Source organism: Microcaecilia unicolor, chromosome 1, assembly GCF_901765095.1.
Source record: "Microcaecilia unicolor chromosome 1, aMicUni1.1, whole genome shotgun sequence".
In the NCBI taxonomy this organism is placed as follows: domain Eukaryota; kingdom Metazoa; phylum Chordata; class Amphibia; order Gymnophiona; family Siphonopidae; genus Microcaecilia; species Microcaecilia unicolor.
Window position 1 is genome coordinate 769,041,169 of NC_044031.1, and position 23,864 is coordinate 769,065,032.

General features: G+C 45.0%; 1 protein-coding gene across 1 annotated transcript in view; it reads right to left on the minus strand.

The window, feature by feature from the left end:
- The window catches only part of UACA (uveal autoantigen with coiled-coil domains and ankyrin repeats), a 146,925-nt gene that overhangs the window by 19,674 nt on the left and 103,387 nt on the right, over positions 1-23,864 (minus strand). The window contains 2 exon segments of the mRNA XM_030189816.1: positions 2,363-2,399; positions 3,836-3,934. Of these exon segments, the coding sequence (XP_030045676.1) occupies positions 2,363-2,399; positions 3,836-3,934 (136 nt within the window).

The window sequence follows — 23,864 nt, forward strand, 5'->3', positions numbered from 1 at the left end:
TCATTGGGGGTCAGCTCTTCTGTATGTGTATGCTCCCATACCTCTCAAAGGGAAGACTTTGATGAAACTCAAGCAAGACCAGGGGACCATGATTCTGATCGCTCCTTATTGGCCCAGACAGATCTGGTTCTCTCTTCTTCTGGAGTTATCCTCCAAAGAACCATGGAGATTGGAGTGTTTTCCAACCCTCATCACTCAGAACAAAGGCTCTCTTCTGCATCCTAACCTACAGTTTCTTGAACCTCACGGCTTGTTAGAATTTGCTTCCTTGCATCTTCCTGAGGGTGTTTCCCAGATCTTGCTGGCTTTTAGGAATGATTCCACCAAGAGGCGTTACTCTTTCAAATGGAGGTGGTTTGCCATCTGATGTGAGGGCAGGGCCCTAGATCCGGTTTCCTACCCTACACAGGCCCTGCTTGAGTACCTTCTACACCTCTATGAATCTGGTCTTAAAATCAACTCCATAAGAGTTCACCTCAATGCAATTAGTGCTTACCATCACTGTGTAGAGAGTGAGCCCATCTCTGGACAGCCTCTAGTTGTTCATTTCATGAGAGGTTTGCTACTGACAAAGCCCCGTCAAACCTCCACCTGCATCATGGGACCTCAATGTCCTTCTCACCCAGCTGATGAAAGCTCCTTTTGAGTCACTTGATACCTGTCATCTGAAGTACTTGACCTGGAAGGTCATATTTTTGGTGGCTCTTACTTCAGCTCGTAGGGTCAGTAAGCTTCAGGCCTTAGTAGTATATGCACCTTACACTAAGTTTCATCACAAGGTAGTCCTCCGCACGCACCCTAAGTTCCTTCCTAAAGTTGTGTCGGAGTTCCATCTAAACCAGTCCATTGTCTTACCAACATTCTTTCTCCGACCTCATGTCTGTCCATCCTGGCAAAAGCGCACTGCACACCTTGGACTTCAAGCAAGCTTTGGCCTTTTACTTGGAGCGGACTATGCCCTACAGACAGGCCACCCAGCTTTTTGTTTCTTTTGATCCCAACAGGATGGGGGTCGCCATCGGGAGGCAAACCATCTCCAATTGGCTGGTAGATTGCATTTCTTTCAATTATGCCCAGGCTAGGCTGGCCCTTGAGGGTCATGTCAAAGCTCACAATGTTAGGACCATGGCTGTATCAGTAGCCCACTTGAGGTCAACCTTCAATGAAGAAATTTGCAAGGTTGCAATGTGGTCTTTGGTCCACAAATTCACCTCTTACTTCTGCCCTGAGCAAGATATCCAACAACAATCAGTTTGGACAAACAGTTCTGCAGAATTTTGGGGCCTAGAGTCCAACGCCTGCCTCCTAGAACTGTTTTGTTCTGTTCCAGGCTGCACTCTCACTCAGATTGTATACAGTTTCAGGTTAAATACTTTTTTGCCCTCTTTGTTACGTGGTCCACTTGACCAATGGTTATTGTTTTCAGTGAGCCTGGTAGCTAGGGATTCCCACATGTAAGAATCATAGACCTGCTTGTCCTCTGAGAAAGCAAAGATACTTACCTGTAGATGGAATTCTCTAAGGACAGCAGGCCTTATATTCTTCCCCACCCCCATGTTTATTTATTCAAAGATATAGCAATGCACTTCCAGATAAACAAGAACACAAGATCAAATACATATTGTAAATGCTTTCCATTTTTAACATACAAGTATAACCCTCTCCCCCACTATAATGCAGGCCTTATATTCTCACATACCCTCCCACCTCCCTATCAAGCTGTCTCCTCTTTTCTTTTATATTCTAGTATTGTACTGATGGTTCTGCACTCTCGCAGCAGGAGGGAAGGCATTCGCGCATAAGTAGTGGAGTGCGACTCTCGTTCCAAAGAGCTCTGCAAAAGTTTGTCACAAGCTCCTGACCAGACAAGGCAGATCACGCTACCTAGATATGAGAATATAAGGCCTGCTGTCCTCGGAGAATACCTGCTACAGGTAAGTATCTTCACTCTGTGCCGAAACATGTTGGGAATATGGACTATTATGCAAAGTGTTTTGGACTTCATATTTCCACTTTTAATAAGGTTATATCTAATCAATTAAAGAATTGTTAAAAAAAAAAAGCAGCTACTGGCTGAATACTTACTGCTTTGTGTTTTTGATTATTCTATATCCCTTACAGACATGTGTTCCTGCCTCTCTTACTGCCCTCAGTCTCACTCTTACAGATAATTGTTCAAAATATTAGTGCAAATAAAATACAAAGATAGAAATAGAAAACAAAAAGCCTTAGTAACAACCTTGGCTTATAAATTCATCTGGGAATACAGAATCAATTATAGCTAAGAAATTTCACTATACTTTATAGTAAAGTGTATGGTAGAAATTAAGACAAAAATTGCTTTTTTGTCTATATGACTTACCATTACTGGTAAGACCTCCATGTGCCATGATACTGCTCTACAACAGAAGAGAAAAAATAGGCAATAATAAAACTGTGAAAAACTCCACAGTATCAGACAAAGCTACAATGCTAGAAAGTGTAAAATTATGGTGTTTGGGATGCAAACATCCACAATTCACATAATTAGAAGGATAAGAACTGGAGACCATGAAACAAAGCATACAAAGACCACAAAGACGTGCCATACCAGGTCAGACATGAGTGCCCAGGGATTTTCTAAACAGGCAAATTTTCAGCCCGTGCTTAAAAATCATACCCAGAGGGGCATGCCATCCATATAGCTAAGTGATTTAGATTAGGAAAGAAAAAATTGTGATAAATTCAGACTGGCTGGAAGTGCGATGTGGATCCCTTCCCTGCTTCCAGGAAGAAGAGGTAGTTAAGAATTCGTTATGGAACAGTCTTCTTGAAATCTGTTGAAGCCTTTTTTACAACCTTTGGCAACAAGGATCACAGTTAACTGCACATTCACTTAAACATTTTTTTTTAAATCAGCAACCAGTTAGTTTAATGGAATATACTACTATTTGTATTTCAAAACTGCTCTTCCAGTCTTACTTTCAAGGCAGTTTACAGCATTTTTTGGGTATGATAAGTTCCTTTCCCAAAGAGATATACTCTGCGTGAAAACTCAAAACAGGAGGTAAGTGAACTGATTAAGACAAGGAAGATCAATAGGAGAAGCAGGATCTGGGCCCATGTTTCCGTGCTTAGTAAATCTGCTCTAGCCACTTGGCCACTCCTTCCCATTTGAAACAAGAAACTACCATTCTCTATTTACCTAGGGTTACCATACATCCGGATTTCAAGCCGCAGCCTCAAAAGACTTCTGTGGAAGTCTCACGAGGCCACCGCTTGAAGTCTTGGCAGCCATTTTCTAGAAGTGGCGGCAGCAAGGAGGTCAGCAGCAGAGAGCAGGAAAGAGTGGGGTCCTTTCCTGCCCTGAAGAGGACACTAGACCACCACGGTGTGTTATGGTAGGTTCGGGGAGGAAGGAAGGGAGGGGCTGGAAAAAATATTGGTGATGGAAGAGGGGGAAGGGAAAAGGGGGGAAATACAGCACATGGATAGAAAGGGATGGAGAGGAGAGGGGGATAGGCTGCTCATGGATGGGAGGGAAAGGAAAGGGGGACATGCTGCTCATGGATGTTTTCTCCTATTTGAAAGGGACATCTTTTCTAATTTTGTATTTAGCAAAGTACGGAAGAAAATGCATTGCTGTTACTTTTACTGGTATTTTCACTGCTTATAGAATCTGGCTTTCTTGGGGGGGGGGGGGGGGGGGGGTCAAGATGAAAGCGGGAGGGGAGCAAGGTAGCATTCTTTTTTTTGTCTCCGCAAATATGGTAACTCTATACTTACCTGATTTATTCCCTTGCAAGTCGTACATTTTTATAATATCCCCTCTGTCCCTCCCTGATTAAATAAGTACCTCATAGAATCTTAGCTTTGCCTTCAGTGCTTCAATAAGCATCACACTTTCCTCCTGCTCCTTTTCCTTTGTACCGAGAAGTACCTTCAACTCTTCTCTCTAAGGGGAAAAGAATCAGATGGAGAGCAACAGATCCATTAGTTTATTTATCAGGGTTCTGCAGTTGTTGCTCTTTCTACAGCATGCTGTATGTCATCTTTCTCCTCTGTCCCAGCCCTTCAATGTGGTACCACAGCTCCCCAATCATATAAGCACATAAGCCCTCAGTCCTCAAATTCCTGTGCTTGACATCAACAACCCATTCCCAGTACTTTCCTCCCGTTGAAGGCAAAAACACACAGTAAAAATTTTTTTAGGTGTATTAAAAGCAAGAAGTCGGTAAAGAATCGGTTGGACCGCTAGATGACCGAGGGGTAAAAGGGGCAATCAGGGAAGACAAAGCCATAGATGGGACAACTTCCCTATGAGGAAAGGCTGAAGCGTCTAAGGCTGAGGGGAGAGAGGTCTATAAAATAATGAGTGGAGTGGAACGGGTAGACGTGAATTGTTTACTCTTTCCAAAAATACTACTACTACTTATCATTTCTATAGCGCTACTAGACGTACGCAGTGCTGTACACTTGAACATGAAGAGACAGTCACTGCTCGACATACTAGGACTAGACGGCATGCAATGAAGCTACAAAGTAGTAAATTTAATACGAATCAGAGAAAATGTTTCTTCACTCGTGTAATTAAACTCTGGAATTCATTGCCAGAGAATGTGGGAAAGACGGTTAGCTTAGCGGGGTTTTAAAAGGGTCTGGACGGCTTCCTAAAGGAAAAGTCCATAGACCATTATTAAATTGACTTGGGGAAAATCCACTGCTTATTTCTGGGATAAGCAGCATAAAATGTATTGAGCTTTTTTGGGAATCTTGCCAGGTATTTGTGACCTGGATTGGCCACTGTTGGAAACAGGATGCTGGGCTTGATGGACTTTTGGTCTGTCCCGATGTGGCAATACTTATGTACTTATGGACAACTGTGGGAGGATTGTGCCTGGGCATGTGCTCAAGAGCTGTCAGCTGTCCGTTTGAGCACATGCCCAAAGCCCTTCATCAGACAAAAAAAAAATTAGCCCCTATAGCCCTGGTAGACCCCAGCCCCCCAACCCCCCCCCCCAAAAAAAAAAAATAACACCCTGTTGGTCCAGTAGGACCTCGATTTCCCCCCCCCCCCCCCCCCCCGAGAGTTAGCATTAATGATCTAGCAGCACCTCCCCAACCCCCTCAAAGAAAGGGACTAGGACTCCCTCCTCCTGGTGGACCCCTCCTCAAAATGGCAGCACCCTGCCCTGTGCATTTTGGGATGCCCTGGGTGGGGCTTAAGTACCATATAAGGGAAGTCTTTGGGGTGGAAGAGTCTGGGGTCCAATGGACTACCAGGGCTGTGATGGCCTGTCTCCCTACTCCTCTCTTGCTCAGCAGATCCCTAACGCCAAACTGGCACAGGGTTTGCCGCAGGAGCGTACTTGTTTGGCATGCTGCCCACTGAACTTTGGGAAGGAATAGATAATGACCCACTTAGTATGCATTTGCATGCTTGCTGCACTCAGAGCCAGTGAGCTCATTATTTCACGTGCTCACCGGCTTTGAGCATTCGGCAGGATTAAATGCAGACACTAGCGCTCGCATTTGCTTAGGAGCATAAGGGCATCAGACATCTCCAGCTTCAGTCCGAGCCCCCCCCCCCCCCCCCACCCACCCCATCTTCCTCACCTCCTGAGCACAGCAGACCTGCTTTGATGAGCTAGTAAAAATGTTTTCTGGATTAGTGACCTGCAATGCTATTGTGAAGACACTGTGGGCCAGATGCACAAAAGTCGTCGTTAGAGCCGTTCCCTACCGAATTCCATAGCGAATCGGTAGGGAACGGCTATGCATCAAGGAAAAGGAATGCAAATGAGCTACTCATTGTAGCTCACTTGCATTTTCTATTCCCTCGTAAAACAGTCGGAGAATTGGCCGGTCAAGCATGCGCAGAGCAGCAAAGCCTTATGCTGGCTGCTCTGCGCATGCCAAATACACCTCAAGTGCCAAGTGCTCGTCAGGACCGTCCTTTATGGACGTTCTTCACTGTAGTGTATTATAAAAAAACTCACAGGCTCCGATGCTGCAGGCATCCGCTGCACCTACCATGGTACAAATAGAAGCAATTCTGGAGACTGTCATTAGGATTCCCATCCGCCCAGCACCACCTTCCACCCAATCACAACGAAGGAAGCATTGAGCCGAGCTGAGCTAAACGCTTTTCCCCCTCCTGCGAGGTAACCCTGCCTCTAATGGTGCAGGCTCTCAGCTGAGAGACCCGGAAGTCTCTGAGCCAATCACAGCGCGTTTAGCTGAGCTAAACGCATTGTGATTGGCTCAGAGACTTCCGGGTCTCTGAGCCAATCACAATGCGTTTAGCTCAGCTGAGAGCCTGCAGCATCGGAGCCAGGGCTTCTGCTAATGTGTTGACTGAATTTCACTCATAGCAAGTAAGTGCAGTTTGGAAGAAGTTATTCTGCCATTCATGAACCTTTTCAAGACTAACAAATGTTCAAATAAATAAATAAATAAATAAATAAAAACGTGGAGAAAATAATAAATAACTCCAATTTTAACAAAACTATTAATGGGATTTGAACCCAACACCTCTGGATTACAAGACCAGTGCTCTAACCACTCGGCCACAACTGTACTTGCTTGGATGTCCCTCCCTTACTTCCAGGTCTCTCAGCTGAGTGAAGCACATGGACGTTTGTTTGTTTGTTTTTTTAAGCGAAGCTTTATTAAAAAACAAACAAACAGGCTCCGATGCTGCAGGCTCTTTTTTGGACATTATTCAACCCCGGAATAATAAAAACGTCCTTTTTGCTCATGCTTCACTCAGCTGAGAGACCTGGAAGTCTCTGAGCCAATCACAGCGTGTTTAGCTCGGCTGAACACGTTGTGATTGGCTCAGGGACTTCCAGGTCTCAGCTGAGTGAAGCACTGCCAAAAAAGACGTTTTTATTATTCCAGGGTTGAATGATGTCCAAAAAAGAGCCTGCAGCATCGGAGCCTGTTTGATTTTTTTTAAATAAAGCTTCACGGCTTCCGGTGACGTCATGACCGCGAGGGGTTGAAGAAAAAAGATCTCTCCGGCTTCAATCCCCCCTCCGCACGATCAGCTCACAAACCGCGACTTAAAATAGAATTTCGCCGCAGCCTGAAACACTGGAGCGGCCGGCAGTGAACATTTTAAAATTACTGGCGGCACGATGGCAGCTAAAAATCAGCATAAAGATAAGCTCCGTGGTAGAGGAGCAGAAGACAAGATGGCGCCGCCCGCAAGCCCGCCGGGCCCGACAGTATCATCGGCCTGGATCGCCGAAATAACGTCAGAAATGTCCTCAGTGTTAGAGGATATGTTGGATCGCCGGCTCTCCCCCATAAATACTAACCTGGAAAAGGTAAAAGAACAGCTCACGGATCTCTCTCGAGACTGTGCAGGTTTTCAAGCACGTGTGAGTGAAATTGAGGACAGAGTAACGGAGGTGGAGACAGTACAGGAGATAACTCAAAAAAAGCTGCAGGCGATGGAGGAAAAGATTGAAGACCTGGAAAACAGGTCCAGGAGAAATAATATCCGTGTGGTGGGCCTGCCAGAAACGATACCCGAACGGGGCTTGGAGGTTTTTTTGGCACGCTGGTTTACTAATGAACTACAATTCCCAGAAGCCTCGGGGCCAATACAGATAGAACGGGCTCACCGCATAGGGATGAAAATGACTGGTACTAATAAACCAAGAGTGGTAATTCTACGATTTTTGAACTATGCGCAAAAACAAGAGGTGATGCAGCTGCTTAGAACCGGAAAAGCATTGGAATATGATGGAATCCCAGTAAGATGCTTCCAAGATTATTCAGCAGGGGTAGCAGCACGAAGGCGACAGTTTTCGGAGGTTTGCTCAACGCTATTCCAAAAGAAAATAAGATTTGCACTACAATACCCTGCCAAACTGCGGATTACGCATAATGGCATCACCAAGACATATGAGACGGCAGGGGCGGCTAAAGAATTTTTACAGCAGATGGGAACAACATCTTCAGATGCAAGCTGAATAGAATAAAGAAGCGAACACTCTGAGAGCAGTGAGTACTGTTATAAGGAGGGGTCAGAGGAAACCTGACTGGTCAATATATGACAATACAGCAAACTCCCAGCCGAGTACAAAGATGGACCAATTACTGTTGCAGAAAGGCTTGGCAAGATGGCTGCAGTTGGAAGGTTAAGGTTTTATGGTTTGTGAGTTAGACTTTCCCTTTGAATTTTCTTGCTGTTGAATAAGACACTGTATAGAAGACATGGCCAATGGGTGAAACGGTTCGAACCCCTGGTAAGAGGGGTGAGACCCTGTAAGTGTCTGACCAGCTTGACAATGAAAGTTATGTTTAATGTAACACTGTTTAATGCGGAGGGGGGAGGGAGAGACGTAAGGAAGTCATGGTCCTAATTGGTGGACCTGAGAATAAGGGGAACAGGATTTGGGGGGCGGGGGAGGGGCGGGAGGAGGGGGTGGGGGGAGGGAGGAGGGATGCAAGCAGGGTACAAGCACTAAATAGAAAGGATGTAAAGGAAAGTAATGCAGGCTTCTGGGGGGCTCTGTCTCCCAGAGCTGTCAAGGGAAGGCGGTTTGGCAATGGGAGACGGGCTCTGATGGAAGCGTGGGCAGAACATAATAGGGATGCTGATAAAGGGGAGATGCAAGTTAGGGGGGGGCAGAGGCTGGGATGTCCCCCTCGATTACAAAAGTGGACATCTACAGGTATAGTCATACACTTTCAAATCCAAGAATAGTAAGAATAATAACATGGAATGTAGGCGGAGTTAATTCGCCAATAAAACGCTCTAAGATTTTACAACAATTAAACAGGCAAAAAGCAGACATAGCACTTTTACAGGAGACGCATCTGAACCAGATTGAACATGCCAAGCTCAGCACCTGGTGGGTTGGGGATTGTATAGCAGCAAATGCACAAGGCAAAAAGGGAGGAGTAGCGATACTAATTAGAAAAGGCATAGCCTCTATAATTAATCCACTTCTGATTGATACTGAAGGCCGCTATGTTATATTGGAAGTGGTAGTTGGGCGACAGAAGCTGCTAATCTGTAATGTTTATGCTCCAAATAGATATGATCGGAAGTTTTACCAAACTTTGATTAATTTTCTGCTCAGGCAACCACATGCAGCTATAGTGATGGGGGGCGATTTTAATGCAGCTTGGGACCCCTCTCTGGACAGATCAGCTCCGGAGACGGCCTCTTCATGTTATAATAATAGAGGCCTCTTGCAATTGAGCCAGATGTTGGGCCTGGTTGATGTGTGGCGGGTGCTGCACCCAGGTGAGAAAGACTACACACACCTGTCACGGGCCCACTCAACTCAGTCGAGAATTGACTATATTCTGACATCGCGCCAGATGTTTGGGGAAGTGACAACAGCGGAGATAGGACCGTATATGGTGTCGGACCATGCCTGGGTTAAGATAGAATGGATACCAAGCGGTACGACCCAACAGGAACATAAATGGCAATTTCCCCTGGAGTTTAGCTCAGATCCAGTGCTTAAAGGCCGATTACAAGCTAGCTGGGCGGAGTACAGCACTCATAATCAAGAGCATATAGAGGATCCAGTTTTGTTTTGGGAAGCGGCTAAGGCGGTTCTTAGAGGCGAAGTTATAAGTCACACACACTTTGTGAGGAAGGCACGAGACAGAAAGATCTTGCGTTTAAGTAACCAACTTTGTAAGGCACGGAAAAGATATGGGGAGACACATGCGATAGGTGATAAACAAGTGTTAGAGCTTCAAACCGCCTTAAATGAACTTTTGCAAGAGAGGGCACATAAGTCACAGCTTTACTATCGATATATGCTTTATAAACATGGTAATAAAACAGGCAAGTTGATGTCAAAAATAATTACCCCCCCCGGGGAGGGACTAAGAACATTCTGGCACTGAGGCAAAGGGGGGGAGGGCTCCACACATCAGACAAAGCAATCTGTGAGACTTTTCGGACCTTTTATCAAGGGCCGTACGCTTCCCCAGAGGAAGACGGCCTATTAAATCAGATGTACTTAGAAAATTTAGTTTTACCAAAGCTTACAATACAAGAGTTGGACAGTCTTAACCAATTAATCACTGAGGACGAAGTTAGTATGGTTATAGCCCGCAGCCCGCGATTGAGAGCCCCGGGACCTGATGGTTTAAGAGGAGAATTTTATAAATTGATGGAAGGAGGAGTTATACCCGCAATTACTAGATTCTTGAACCAGCTGATAGAGAGACAGAGGTTACCCCCTGATTTGAATAGGGCTCAAATAATAGTCTTGTTGAAGCCGGGAAGGGACCCTCTGGAGCCGACATCGTACCGGCCTATTTCCCTATTAAATTATGATACCAAGCTGTTGGCAAAAATCTTGGCTAATAGATTGGCGAGGTTGCTCCCTCGGTTGATTCACGAAAGTCAGGTGGGCTTTGTGGGAGGTAGAGCAGTGAGTAAAAACTTGAGAGCAATATTGACATCACTAGAGCACAGCTCGCAGGCGAAGGTAGCATCGTTGTTGATCAGCTTCGATGCGGAAAAGGCCTTTGATAAGGTTCACTGGAAGTTCCTTTTTGATACGCTGGAACATTATGGATTTTCAGGGAGATTTGTTGAGGCAATTCACGCTTTATATGCCAACCCATGTGCCACCTTGAGAGTGAACGGGATAGAATCGGAAAGCTTCTGTATCAGAAGAGGCACAAGGCAGGGGTGCCCCTTGTCCCCTCTCCTCTTTGTTTTAGTTTTAGATCCCCTTATCAGAGATATCATGGCAAACCCTTTGATCCGGGGTGTCGGTTTAGGGACCCACATGTTTAAGATCGCAGCATTTGCGGATGACATTTTGGTACATCTCACAAACCCAAGGGAATCCTTAGACACGTTATTGGAAACCTTTCGTGACTATGGAGACTACTCAGGTTTTCGAATCAATCTAGATAAGTCAGAAGCTCTGGCTTCGCCAGAGGTGAACCAGAGGGACTGGGATCCTGAATTTCCATTGAGATGGGCTAGAGAGTCTTTTAAATATCTAGGAATCCGACTCACAATGAATACTTCAGACATATATCAGTTGAATGTTAAAATCTTACTGGAACACACTAAAGCTAAATTGGACTCTTGGATGAGTCTTCCACTGTCACTAATGGGACGGATACATTTAGTCCAAATGGTGCTGTTTCCGCGCTGGTTGTACGTCCTTCAAACCTTACCCATACGCCTAACACGGACTGATTTGAAACGGATGATGCGTCTTTTTAGTCGATTTTGCTGGGCAGGCAAAAAGCCCAAAGTTAGCCAAAATATGTTAATAGGGAGCTGGAGACAGGGTGGAATGGGTGTCCCGGATGTGTTCCTATATAATCAGGCGTGTTTGTTGCGTCACCTAGGAGATCTGGTGAACACCATGCAGTATTATACACCTATGGACTTGGAGGAAGCCTTTTTTGCTCCATATGATATATTAGCATTGCTCCATTTACCTCGCAGTCGGCTCCCTTCTAAATTTAAAAAAAGTATAATACTACAGCCCCTTCGGGAGGCGTGGCAGTGGTGGATGCGGCAAATGAGGGGCCAACCACACGTTACAGATCAAATCCCAATCGTAGGTAATCCTGTTTTTGAAGCAGGGATAGACAACCCGACATTTGGCAGATGGCAAGGGCTGGGCATCACAAGATTGGAACATCTGTTATTGGAAAATGGGGAAATGATAACATTTGACGTGCTTCAAGACAAAGTGGGTTCGGCTTGGGGCAATAGATTTGCTTATGCACAGGTCCGACACTATATGAAATCTTTGAGCCAGGTACCCCTGAGGGGGCGGATGGGGGAACTGCTAAGGGTCTTCTTTGAGGAGTTGCAGATGGAGAAGCAATCTGTATCAGCATTGTATGGGGCACTGGCTAGGCGTAGGTCCCAGAGGCAATATGTTGATCTTAAGCGAAAATGGGAACAAGATCTTGGGACCTCACTGGCAACATGGGATGTGTCAGCTACCTTGAAAGGCATCCGGGCATTGGTAACAGATGAGAGGCTGAGGGAGTGTGGTTATAGAGTGGTCCTTCGGGGGTATATGTCTAAAGCACAACTGGCTCATATGTTGGGGCCGGACAACTCGGGGTGCTCTAAATGCGGAGGGGGTCCCAGCTCATTATATCATGCATTATGGCAATGCCCCAAGGTGCGTATGTTCTGGCAGAGGGTAAGAGGGTTTTTGTTTCGATTGGGGAATAGAATTCAAGGAACGGAGAGGCAGTTTCTGTTGGACCAACCAAGAGCGTTTGCTCCATTAGGTGCCCCAGCTATAATGTTATGTAGGAAGCTGAGCTTGGTAGCTCGGAAATGCATTATGCAGTACTGGGTCTCATCGGAAGGGCCAGCTTATTGGCATTGGCGCAATCAGGTGCATCTCCTGGCCTCTTGGGAGGCTAGGGACTCAAAACAATCGCCTAAGCGCAGAGTACGCTTTCTACAGATCTGGACACCATACCTGCAAATTCTCAGTCCAAGGGGACGTAGTCTGCTTGTTAATGTCTGATAAATAGTGGAATAATGGAGAGTATGGGTAGCCTGGAGTGGTAAATTTAGTTCAGAGGGGAATCCTGCTTGCAAGGGGGGGAGGTATTGGGTGGGGGGTTGAAGGGGTTGAGTGAGATGTATATGGCTAAAGCTTGGCAGTGCTCTAGAGCTTGGATGTTTAGTTTTCTGATATTTGGTGATAACCACTATTGCACCTAACGAGGTACTTAAAGTATATGATATTAGGAATAGAAGTCATTTAACATCTAATATTAGCACTTGACAAGTAATTGTTCAGAGGGGAGGGGGGAGAAAAATGGGGAAGAAAAGTGTTTGGCGATGTTGAATAAGCTGTAAGAATGCTGTTTTGTATATCAAGCAATGTTATATGAATGTTCTAAGTTAATCTGTATTGTGATAATCGTCAATAAAACAGTTTAAACATAAATAAAGCTTCACTTCAAAAAGAAAAACACGTCCATTTTGGCCGTGCTTCACTCAGCTGAGAGACCTGGAAGTAAGGGAGGGACATCCAAGCAAGTACAGTTGTTGCCGAGTGGTTAGGGCACCGGTTTTGTAATCCAGAGGTGGCGAGTTCAAATTCCACTAATAGTTTTGTTTAAAAAAAAAAAAAAAAAAGGATGAGCACTTGGATTTTTTTCCACTTTTTTTTTTTTTAAGTTGTATGAAGTCTTTATTGAACATTTATCAAAACATCATTGGAGCCTGATATATATATATATAAATAGATAGATAGATAGATAGATAGATAGATAGATAGATAGATAGATAGATAGATAGATAGATAGATAGATAGATAGATAGTGAAGAATGTCCATAAAGGACGCTCCTGACGAGCAATTGGACATTTTTGCCCCCCCCCCCTGATTTTTTTTTTTTTTTACATTTTAATAATTTTTCCAATCCCTTGAGGTACAGACCTCTTGTTAGATTTTCCAGCATTTTCCAGCGTTAAGGCAATCGGAAAAGGATAGTGCATCTCATTACAATAGGGCTTCTACACGATTTGCTCATCTGCATTCCGTTTTCGTTAGCTGCTATCATCATCGGAAAAAAGTCTTTAGTGCATGCCAGGGTTTACTACTTGCTTGTTAATGGCTCGTTAAGTTTAGTGCATCTGGCCCTGTGTGTTTTAAGCCTGTAAAATGTATTGGATATTCTCCTGTCTTTAATATGTCTGAGGTGTATTTCTCCTGTTTGGCCAGCAGATGGTGCATGTTTAAGCTTAAAGCTGTTACAAAGGATAGACTTCTCTTGCTTTTATTTTGCACACAGATAATAGGAAGTGCCTTGCAGTGATGTAACCAGTTTTTATTTGAAACTTGACTGTTCTGGACTCTGATTGGCCTGGAGTTTTGAAATTGCCCAGCACATGCTGGCTGTTGAGAATAAACACAATTGTTTCTTCGTTCTGCCAGTCTGGACTAATGAAGAATCCTGGTAGTTTGTGTGTTGGAGTCTGTGAATGCTTTCTGGGAACTCTGGGACCACTGGGATTTACCCTAGAAATCATTGGGAATAATTGGAAAGCAGGAGACTCGCAGTTGTGATCCAGTCGGTGGGAGCAGGGTGCTTGTGTAGAACACGAGCGGCAGGTGCAGGCAAATCTGAGCTGTGCTGGGGACAGACCCTCTAAGTGGTCGCAGGGTAAACCCAGGTGGGTGGCCAGGCGTTTTGTGACAGCTATGCAGCAAAGCAAAGCTAGCAGAAGTGACCCACCAGATGGACAAGATATGCACAGCATACTATCCATGGAATAAGCCACAGGAAAAAAATGCTTTGTTACTATAAGCAACTTTACAGAGCCTTTCTAAGCCTCAAAGCATGAGAATGCCCAGGTCACAACAGGTATAGTTCTTACTAGAGCTATACCCAATATTATATTTTACTATTTGGCCAGATATGAATAATGGGTCTGGATTGGCCACTGTCGTGGACAGGATGCTGGGCTCGATGGACCCTTGGTCTTTTCCCAGTGTGGCATTACTTATGTACTGTAAATAATTGTCACAAATTGAATGCAGTGAAAAACAGGTTCAGGCTTTCTAAAGTAAACTAGGCCTCTAAAATCATAGCATCTCTCAGTTCTGATACTTCACTGAAGAAATGTGACAGCCTGCTTAACCTTGCCAAAGTTGGCAAGGGCTGTGTATAGCTGGACATAGGCATGCTGAGAAACTATAAGAAATAATTGGGTCAGGTGAAGAAAAATTAAATTTAAGGATGAGCAAAGTTTGGAAATAGGAGAGTTGAAACTTGGTCATAATTGGATAAGCGATAAGAAAGCTGAAACTTAGTCCTAATTGGATAAGAGATAAGCAAATTTGCTAAGGTTGAAACTCGGTCCTAATTGGATGAAAGGTAAGAAAAGTTAGAACTTGGGCATAATTGGATATATGTGCCAATTATGACGAAAGTGCAGGTGTGAAAGTGAATTGCTCATAGGGATTTATGGGATCAAAAAAGTACAAAAGGTCTGCTACCTAAGCAGTGTTTTGGAGAGACGGAGAAGAAGCCAGTGATCTACGAAGGCACGTCATCTGTCGTGAAGTGCTGTTCTACCTGATTGTACTGCCTTTGGGTAAGATGCTTTTGCTAATAAACTATCTTACTATATCTTTTGAATACTTGGTTTCCTCCTAATTAATGAATTTGCTACTGCCTAGACTGTGAATCTGTCATGAGCAGATACAAGGTTACAGTTTAGATTGTCTTTAGATTGTACACCTGTCTTTTAGATTGTAAGCTCCTTGAGCAGGGACTGTCCTTCCATGTTAAATTGTACAGCGCTGTGTAACCCTAGTAGCGCTTTAGAAATGTTAAGTAGTAGTAGTAGTAATTAACTATTTAGAGGGGATATGCAGTTCTTTCCAGGATAGTAGAGAAAGCCCATGGCTCCGCTGCCCAAAGGGACAAGGCAGACAAAACGAAAGCTACATACCTGTAGAGGGTATTCTCCGAGGACAGCAGGCTGATTGTTCTCACTGATAGGGTGACGTCCAACGGCAGCCCAGGACCAGAAAATCTTCCCTAGCAACAAAAGTTTGCTAGCCTCGCACTCCCGCGCGCACCGCGAATGCGCGGCCGTCTTCCCGCCCAAACGCAAGCGTGCTCATCAGTCCAGTACATAGCTAAGGTAAGGGAAGACAAAACTCCGAAGGGGAGGTGGGCGGGATTGTGAGAACAATCAGCCTGCTGTCCTCGGAGAATACCCTCTACAGGTATGCAGCTTTCGCTTTCTCCGAGGACAAGCAGGCTGCTTGTTCTCACTGATGGGGTATCCCTAGCCCCCAGGCTCACTCAAAACAATAAACATGATCAATTGGGCCTCGCAACAGTGAGGACATAACTGAGATTGACCTAACATGTTAACAACTAACAGAGAGTGCAGCCTGGAACAGAATAAAAATGGGCCTGGGGGGAGGAGTTGGATTCTAAACTCCAAACAGGTTCTGTAACACCGACTGCCCAAACCGACTGTCGCGTCGGGTATCCTGCTGAAGGCAGTAATGAGATGTGAATGTGTGAACAGATGACCACGTCGCAGCCTTGCAAATCTCTTCAATAGTGGCTGACTTCAAGTGGGCCACTGACGCTGCCATGGCTCTAACACTATGAGCCATGACATGACCCTCAAGTGTCAGCCCAGTCTGGGCGTAAGTGAAAGAAATGCAATCTGCTAGCCCATTAGATATGGTGCGTTTTGGGGGGAAGTGACGTCACCGAGCCAAGATGGCTGCTTGAGCAAAGAGCTCTGGCTGTCCCGCGAAAAAAGGTGGAAAATACAAGCAGTTAGCGCGACGCCACACTAAAATCAGCGATCGCGGACAATAGCGGAACATCAGGTGATCGAAAAACGCATGGCAGCTCGAACAATAAAGCACTCACTGGCGGGTTTCGCGTACACGGGATCCAGCGCGTCGATACAGCAGGCCGCGGTACCAATAAAGAAAAGCAGCATGGCGGAAGGCCCAGCGGAGGAGCGGCCGGCTCAACAAGAACAAATACCGCAGGAATCCCAGATCCTCTTTACACAAGAGGAATCGCTAATGGGCGAAAATGAACCAATCCTAGAGATTCGAGACTGGCTAAAAGAAATAACAGGAGAACTGAAAGCCTTACGCTCTGATTTAATCACGCTGGGTGCGGATCTCAGAGGTGATATTGCTGCATTGGGAACGCGAGTAGCAGAAACGGAAGAGCGCTTAGATGACCAAAGCGAACTGCTGCAATCGGTAACAGAGCAACAAGCGGAGGAAAGGAAAAACATCCAACAAATATGGGACAAAATGGAGGACATAGAAAACCGCAGTAGACGTCATAACATTAGACTCCGAGGTATTCCTGAGATTCCCCTTTATGCGGATTATGAACATACAGTGCAACAAATAGCAAGCGCCATCCTAAAGGAAATACAAATAGACAAAGATCCCTCGGAGATACAAATCGAGAGGGCACATAGAGCACTTGGAGCACCCAGAAATAATCAGCCGAAAGATATGATAGCCTGCTTTGTGGACTATAAGCTGAAAGAGAAAATAATGCAGGCAGCACGAGAAAAGCCGAATTTCAAATGGGATACACACCAGATTCAACTCTATCAAGATCTGGCGGCTTCTACGCTGCGACGACGGGCAGAATTACGCCCGATCACTCAATACCTACGCACGCAGAATATTCAATATAGATGGAGTCACCCCTTCGCCCTGCGCTTTTATAAAGAAGGAAAATTACATCAAATCAGAGAGGTGGCAGAAGCGGCATTGATATTTCCAGACAAAGAGTTGCACGCCACGATGGCGCCAAGACGGGAAATGGGGACAACGCGTAGAGAGAGACCCAGATGGCAGAGAGTGACAAAAGGAAAAGGACGGCTACAGCGTCAGCAATCGGATACTGCACTGAGAAGTGGAGATCGGGTGACTACTTGAACTTAAACTGATAACACAGAATCTAGCGGCCAAAAGGCATTGCAAAGAAAGATGCATGATGGCGCACACAGAATAGCTACTACTAAGGACTGCGAGGTAGTGCCACTGTTAAGTTAAAACAGGAATATAAAGGTTAATGTGTTAATGTTACAGTAGAGAAGAGTTTAAAATGTTCAACCATGTTTAAACACAAACTGGGCTAACAGTACACAAAATAGCTAACTGGTAAGCAGAGGGACACGGGACGGTCACACTTTACCCCAGCACACCTGATCCAAATATGACAGGTGATAACGGTTATGGGAGTGGGATACATGGGGATAGAGGGGGGAAATATTCACTGATACTGCTGCACCAAGATAGATATGGTCTTTTGAGGCAGAGGGGTTGCGAGAGTAACAGAGCAGGAAAGGATAAAGCAGACACTAACAAAGAAGGACACGATGGGCACTATTGACTTACTCACTATCAATGTGAAGGGCCTAAACTCCCCGGCAAAACGCCAACTCCTTTTTAAGGAGGCAATGCGTCTCAGGGCAGATATAATTTTTGCGCAAGAAACGCATTTGCTGCCAAAACATGAAAAGCTATGCAGACATGGGCGATATAAGGATATATATTTTGCATCTAGTCACAAAGAGAACAAAAAAAAAGGGGTACTGATAGCACTGACACATAGATACATATGGCAGGTGCGGAGAGTGGTGAGAGATAGAGATGGTCGATATTTATTACTGATAATAAGCTTGGGGACAGAGATCTTTACCTTGCTAAACATCTATGCCCCAAATGAACAACAGGGCTCCTTCTATGAGAAACTATCGGAACTTATAGCAAAATATATAGAGGGAGAATTACTGATTGGAGGGGACTTCAACCTAACACCACACCCATCAATGGATAATTCCACACAGGGGATACGATATGCACGAACAGATCGAGCTAAACTACATACGTTTTTGTCCAAATGGCAGATGATAGATATATGGAGGCATTATAACCCTACATCTCGTAGTTACACATATTATTCTGCAGTACATGCATCATATTCCAGAATAGATTTATGGCTAGGAGGGCGAGCTGTACTGCAACAGGTGCAAACAATTCAAATACAAAATAGAACATGGTCGGATCACGCCCCGCTAACATTACAACTAAAAAGTGCAACTAATAGACTGCCTCCCCCAACATGGCGCATGGATGATAGTATGCTAGCAGACCACAATGTTACAAAACAACTAGAAGAAGATATAAAACACTACATTAGTGAAAATGATACGGGGGAAGTAGGAGATGAGATAGTATGGGAGGGATTAAAAGCAGTCCTAAGAGGTCAAATTATATCACTGCAGGCCCATAGGAGCCGACAGAAACAAGCAAAAACACAACAATTGCATATAGAACTAGAAACACTGCAGATGTCGATGGCCAGTGGAACTCCGCCCACTAACGCAGCGGAGAGATGCCACCAGGTACAATTGGAACTTAGGGAACTCCAACTAGCAGAAGTGGCGGAAGTCTTGCAAAAAACTCAACAAAGCCACTTTGAATTTGGTAATAAAGCATCCCGATTATTAGCATATAAACTGAAGCAGCATAAAAGCAAAAATCATATTCATACAATAGAAGAAAGCACAGGGCAAAGATTAACCACAACTAAGGGAATTAGCCGGGCCTTTATGGACTTTTATAAACATTTATATAGAGATGAGATTCAAGCAGACCCTCAAACAACACAGACTTACCTGGAAAAGGTAGAGCTCCCCCAAATCACCCCAGACCAAAGCGCCATACTATCGGCGCCGATAGAACTAAAAGAGATAGAATGGGCCATCAATAACCTACCAAACGGAAAAGCGCCAGGGCCAGACGGGTTTACGAATAAATTTTACAAGCGCTTTAGAAATCTATTAGCCCCCTTACTGGCACGAGTTGTAAATGGGATTGAGCATCAGGAAAAATTGCCCTACTCGTGGAGACTGGCACATATAATTATACTGCTAAAGCCGGGGAAAGACCCGAAACACTGCGGTTCATACCGCCCAATATCGTTATTAAACACGGATTATAAAATCTTTACGAAGATTCTGGCTAAACGCCTGCAGATGTTTATGCAGCAATTAGTACGAGACGACCAAACGGGGTTTATAGAGGGTAGACAGACATTTGATAACATAAGAAGAGCCATACATCTTATACAGGAGATCAATAGTACGCAACAACCGGCGGTACTCCTGTCACTGGACGCCGAAAAAGCGTTCGATAGAGTCCACTGGCCATATATGTTTGAAGTACTAAAGAAAATGGGGATAACAGGCAGCTTTATAGCATGGATAAGACAATTATATAAACACCCACTAGCGGCTCTGATTATTAATGGGGAATGCTCTGAAACCTTTACACTGGAGAGAGGAACACGGCAGGGATGCGCCCTGTCACCTCTGCTTTTTGCCCTAACACTGGAACCCCTAGCCCAGGAGATCCGATTACATCCCAAGATACAAGGCGTCCACATCGGACAAAAGACACATAAAATCATGCTATTCGCAGATGATATCTTGCTTACTGTGACAAATCCTCAGGGTTCTATGGAGGGCATAATACAAACTCTACAGCAATTTGGGAAAATAGCAGGATTTAAAATAAATATGACTAAATCAGAATTAATGGGCCTGAACCTGTCCGGAGAAGCTACCAAGGCCATAAAACAGCAATACCCACTGCGATGGGCAACTCGCTCATTGCGATATCTGGGGGTTAATCTTACACCCAAATTAATGGATTTATATGAAGCGAACTTTCCCCCTAAAATGCGGGAGCTATTCAAAGAGCTAGACCGATGGGAGGGATTGGAGCTATCATGGATAGGTAGAATACAAGCGATAAAAATGATGATCTTGCCCAAGATATTATATCTCTTCATGGCACTACCACTACCGATCCCCAATAAATTTTTCCGACAACTAAAGCGTAAAACATTTGCATATATATGGAAGCATAAGCCACCGCGAGTTCGAGCGGAAATGCTCTATCAATCAAAAAAAAAAGGGGGTATGGGAGTACCAGATTATTATCGGTATTATCAAGCAGCACAGCTGAGGATATTGGTAGCTTGGGTTAAAGCTGAAACAAAACCATGGCTTCAGATAGAAAAACAGTGGGTGGGTATGCACCAACCAGCCATGCTGCTATGGCAACCTAGAAAGCGTATTAGAGCAATGGCGGCACTTTTGCCAATAGCAATACAATCACCACTCCTGACCTGGAATACGATACGTCAGCAGCACTGCCCAAATAGAACATACTTCCGAAAGATGCACATTAGGGGAGCACCAGGGTTTGCATGGGAAGAGGGAGATATAGTGTATAAACAATGGGAACAGAGAGGGCTAAAACAGCTAGGACAAATATGGGAAGAGGGGGTAGTACGGCCCTATGAGGAGCTGCAGGAGGAATATGATCTGCAACCACAACATTTAATTTACTACTCCAGAATTAGAAATTACATTCTTCGAAAAGCGAGGGCAGAGTTGCAGGGGGAGGAAACAGAGTTGGAACGGGCAATGGGTGGGAGCAGCACCAAGGGATGTATAACACGAATATATGCAGCATTATTAGCACATAGAACCCCCATACTGAAATACACACAGAGGTGGGAACAAGACATAGATACTAGACATGATATACACAGCTGGGAGAAGGCATGGGGTTTCTTGCTAAGTAGCTCTGTGAGTAGTGCCATTATAGAGAATGGATATAAAATACTATATCGCTGGTACTACACCCCGGACAGATTAGCCAAAATGATACCAGAAGCGTCGAATCAATGCTGGAGGGGATGTACAATGAAGGGAGACATGCTACACATCTGGTGGACATGCCCAAAAATACAAAGATACTGGAGAGAACTGTTGGACATGCTTAAACAAATACTGGGCAAAGAGTATCCACTGACAGTGGACCACTGCATACTAAACTTTCAACCTACAGGATTTTCGAAACCGCTACATCGATTGGCCTCCATGTTTTTGGCGGCGAGCAAGATAGCGGTGGCATCCGCATGGAAGCAACAATCGACTCCCCCAGTAATGAAGGTTATATATAAAATGGACTACTTCTACCAAATGTCTAAATTGACAGCAATAAAGAATGGACAAGTAGCCCAATTCTTAAAAATATGGGACAAGTATAAAGAATGGAGGCATCGAGACGGGATCAACCTTGATGCGCCCCAACTGATGACACCGCGGCTCTGAACACCTCTAAGAGTACAAGGACCGAAACACATCATAAATTTATCCATGGGTGCAGCAGTGTTGGGACTATTGCAAAATGAAAATAGAAGAGACATATGGGCAGGGAGTTGGGGAAGTGAGGGAGGGGGGAGGGGATATGGGATTGTGTATATGTAAATTACAGCAATATACTTGAAATGTATGTTTAAATATATAAATAAACAGTTAAAAAAAAAAGATATGGTGCGTTTTCCTACAGCCACACCCCTCTTGTTGGGATCAAAAGAAACAAACAATTAGGCGGACTGTCTGTGGGGGCTTGTCCGCTCCAGATAGAAGGCCAATGCTCGCTTGCAGTCCAATGTGTGCAGTTGACGCTCAGCAGGGCAGGTATGAGGACGGGGAAAAGAATGTTGGCAAGACAATTGACTGGTTCAGATGGAACTCCGACACCACCTTTGGCAAGAACTTAGGGTGAGTGTGAAGGACTACTCTGTTATGATAAAATTTGGTATAAGGAGCATGAGCTACTAAGGCTTGAAGCTCACTGACTCTGCATGCTGAAGTAACATAGTAACATAGTAACATAGTAACATAGTAGATGACGGCAGAAAAAGACCTGCACGGTCCATCTAGTCTGCCCACGATAAACTCATGTGTATACCTTACCTTGATATGTACCTGTCTTTTTCAGGGCACAGACCATATAAGTCTGTGCAGCAGTATTTCCCGCCTCCCAACCACCAGTCCCGCCTCCCATCACCGGCTCTGGCACAGACCCCGTATAAGTCTGCCCTCCCCCATCCTAGCCTCTCAACCACCAACCCCTCTTCCCCCCGCCACCCCAATTTCAGCTAAGCTTCTGTGGATCCATTCCTTCTGCACAGGATTCCTTTATGCCTGTCCCACGCATGCTTGAATTCCGTTACCGTTTCATCTCCACCACCTCCCGCGGGAGGGCATTCCAAGCGTTCACCACCCTCTCCGTGAAGAAATACTTCCTGACATCTTTCCTGAGTCTGCCCCCCTTCAATCTCATTTCATGTCCTCTCGTACTACCGCCTTCCCCTCTCCGGAAAAGATTTGTTTGCGGATTAATACCTTTCAAATATTTGAACGTCTGTATCATATCACCCCTGTTCCTCCTTTCCTCCAGAGTATACATGTTCAGGTCAGCAAGTCTCTCTTCATACGTCTTGGAACGCAACTCCCATACCATCCTTGTAGCTTTCTTTGTACGCTTCCATTTTTTTTAACATCCTTCGCAAGGTATGGCCTCCAAAACTGAACACAATACTCCAGGTGGGGCCTCACCAACGTCTTATACAGGGGCATTAAAACCTCCTTTTTTCTGCTGGTCACACCTCTCTCTATACAGCCTAGCAACCTTCTCGCTACGGCCACCGCCTTGTCGCACTGTTTCATAGGCTTTAGGTCCTCAGATACTATCACCCCAAGATCCCTCTCCCCATCCGTGACTATCAGGCTCTCCCCACCTAACACATACGCCTCCCTTGGATTTCTACTCCCTAAGTGCATCACTTTGCATTTCTTCGCATTGAATTTTAATTGCCAAACGTTAGACCATTGTTCCAGCTTCTTCAGATCTTTTTTCATGTTTTCCACTCCCTCCGGGGTGTCCACTCTGTTGCAAATCTTGGTGTCATCCGCAAAAAGGCAAACTTTACCTTGTAACCCTTCGGCAATGTCACTCACAAATATATTGAACAGAATGGGCCCCAGCACCGATCCCTGAGGCACTCCACTACTCACCTTTCCCTCCTCTGAGCGAACTCCATTCACTACCACCCTCTGGCGTCTGCCCGTCAACCAGTTCCTAATCCAATTCACCACTTCGGGTCCTATCTTCAGCCCTTCTAGTTTATTCAAGAGCCTCCTGTGGGGAACCGTGTCAAAAGCCTTGCTGAAATCTAAGTAGATGACGTCCATAGCACGTCCTTGATTTAGTTCTCCCGTCACCCAGTCAAAGAATTCAATGAGATTCGTTTGGCACGACTTCCCTTTGGTGAAACCATGTTGTCTCGGATCTTGCAACTTATTGGCTTCCAGGAAATTCACTATCCTTTCCTTCAGCATGGCTTCCATTACTTTTCCAATAACCGAAGTGAGGCTTACCGGCCTGTAGTTTCCAGCTTCTTCCCTATCCCCACTTTTGTGAAGAGGGACCACCTCCGCCATTCTCCAATC